The sequence below is a fragment of the Chenopodium album genome, chromosome 10 (assembly GCF_948465745.1).
Source record: "Chenopodium album chromosome 10, dcCheAlbu1.1, whole genome shotgun sequence".
Classification (NCBI taxonomy): Eukaryota; Viridiplantae; Streptophyta; class Magnoliopsida; order Caryophyllales; family Amaranthaceae; genus Chenopodium; species Chenopodium album.
Genome location: NC_137843.1, coordinates 27,426,207 through 27,428,144, shown reverse-complemented (window position 1 = coordinate 27,428,144; position 1,938 = coordinate 27,426,207). Strand labels below are relative to the sequence as shown.

At 35.6% G+C, this 1,938-nt stretch overlaps 1 protein-coding gene across 1 annotated transcript; it reads left to right on the top strand.

The window, feature by feature from the left end:
• Positions 1-987: 987 nt before the first annotated feature.
• Positions 988-1,667, top strand: LOC145565106 (secreted RxLR effector protein 161-like). Its single transcript, XM_081625203.1, has 2 exons — positions 988-1,218; positions 1,299-1,667. Exons 1-2 carry the CDS (start codon positions 988-990, stop codon positions 1,665-1,667), a joined length of 600 nt encoding a protein of 199 aa, XP_081481329.1.
• Positions 1,668-1,938: the final 271 nt, after the last annotated feature.

The window sequence follows — 1,938 nt, the reverse complement described above, 5'->3', positions numbered from 1 at the left end:
TGTTGAGGAAAGCATTCACACAATCTTTGATGAAGTTAACCAGTTTGTGAGTGTGCAGGAACAAGAAGAAGATAATGATTTCGAAATTGGATTGATAAGAGATAGGGATAATAGTTCAAAAGAAAACCAGAGAAGAGTAACCTGCTCCTGAACAAGAAGAAGTAGAAGGAACAGAATAAGAAGCTCCTCTAATTGGAGCTCCAGCAAGCGAATTTCAACCTAGGTCGTTCAAATATCAAGGTTCCCATCCTACTGATCTCATCATCAGTGATATTGGGAGAGGAACTCAAACAAGATTGAAAATGAGGAACTTCTATGCGTTCCATGCATTTCTATCCATCTTAGAGCCTCGAAATCATCAAGAAGCCTTGGGAGATACTGATTAGGTTGTAGTTATGCAAGAAGAGCTAAATGAGTTCAAGAGAAACAAAGTGTGGCACCTTGAGCCAAAGCCAAAAAACAAGAAAATCATTGGTCTCAAATGGGTGTACATGAACAAGTTGGATGAGCAAGGCACTATAGTAAGGAACAAGGCCAGATTGATAGTAAAGGGCTACAACCAACAGGAATGTATTGATTTCGATGAAACCTTTGCTCTTGTAGCTAGATTAGAAGCTATTAGAATATTAGTAGCTTTTGCCTCATTTATGGGTTTTAAACTCTATCAAATGTATGTGAAATATGCTTTTCTTAATGGTTTCTTAAATGAGGAGGTTTTTGTTGAACAACCTCTAGGTTTCCAAAATCCAAAATTTTCAAATCATGTCTTCAAGCTTGATACAGCTCTCTATGGGCTTAAGCAAGCTCCAAGAGCCTAGTATGAAGGCTTTCAAAGTTCCTACTAAAAAATGATTTCAAAAGAGGAAAAGTTGATAAAACTCTTTTTCTTAAATCTCGAGGAACTAATCTTTTAGTTGTTTAGATCTATGTAGATGATATTATATTTTAGCAACTAACAGTGTTTTGTGGAAGTACTTTATTGAGCTAATGGGTGGTAAATTTGAGATGAGTATGATGGGTGAATTAAACTTCTTCCTTGGACTTCAAATAAAGCAAACATCAGAAGGAATTATGACTCACCAGCAGAAGTATGTGAAGGAACTTCTGAAGAAATACAACATGGATAATGCTAAGACAAATCACACACCCATGGGAACGGCAACGAGACTTGATGAGGATCCATTAGGAACAAGCGTGGATCAAACTACTTACACAGACGTATGATTGATTCTTTGTTATATCTAACAGCCAGTAGGCCTGACATTTCCTTTAGTGTTGGATTGTGTGCAAGATTTCAGTCTAATCCTAAGGAATCACATCTAACAGCTGTTAAAAGAATTCTGAGATACCTAAAAGGAATAGATGACCTATGTCTGTTCTATCCTAAAAGTGATGACTTTATGCTTAGAAGATTTACATCAGCTAACTATGCTGGTGACTTAGTCAACAGGAAAAGCACCTTAGGTATGGTTCAGGTCCTCAGCTCTTGTTTAGTTTCTTTGTGTTCCAAGAAACAAAATACTGTTGCATTGTCTACTACAGAGGCTAAGTATGTAGCAGCTGCTGCATGTTGTTCTCAAGTCTTGTGGATTAAACAACAGTTACGTGACTTTAGTATTAAATTTGATTGCATTACTATCTACTGTGATAATACTAGTGTAATTTGAATATCTAAAGATTCAATCCATCATTTAAGAGTTAAGCATATTCATATAAGGCATCATTTCCTTAAGGATAATGTTGAAAAGGGTTTGATTAAATTAAATTTCTTCCAAATTGACAATCAAATTGTAGATATTTTAACAAAACCCTTGAATAGAGAAAGAAATGAGGAGATGAGAATGGAACATGGGATGATTAAGTTAAATTCAGAAAAATGCATCAAGTTCCCTCAGGTATGAAACTAAAATTGACGTGCTTAAAGATTGTATAATGTGC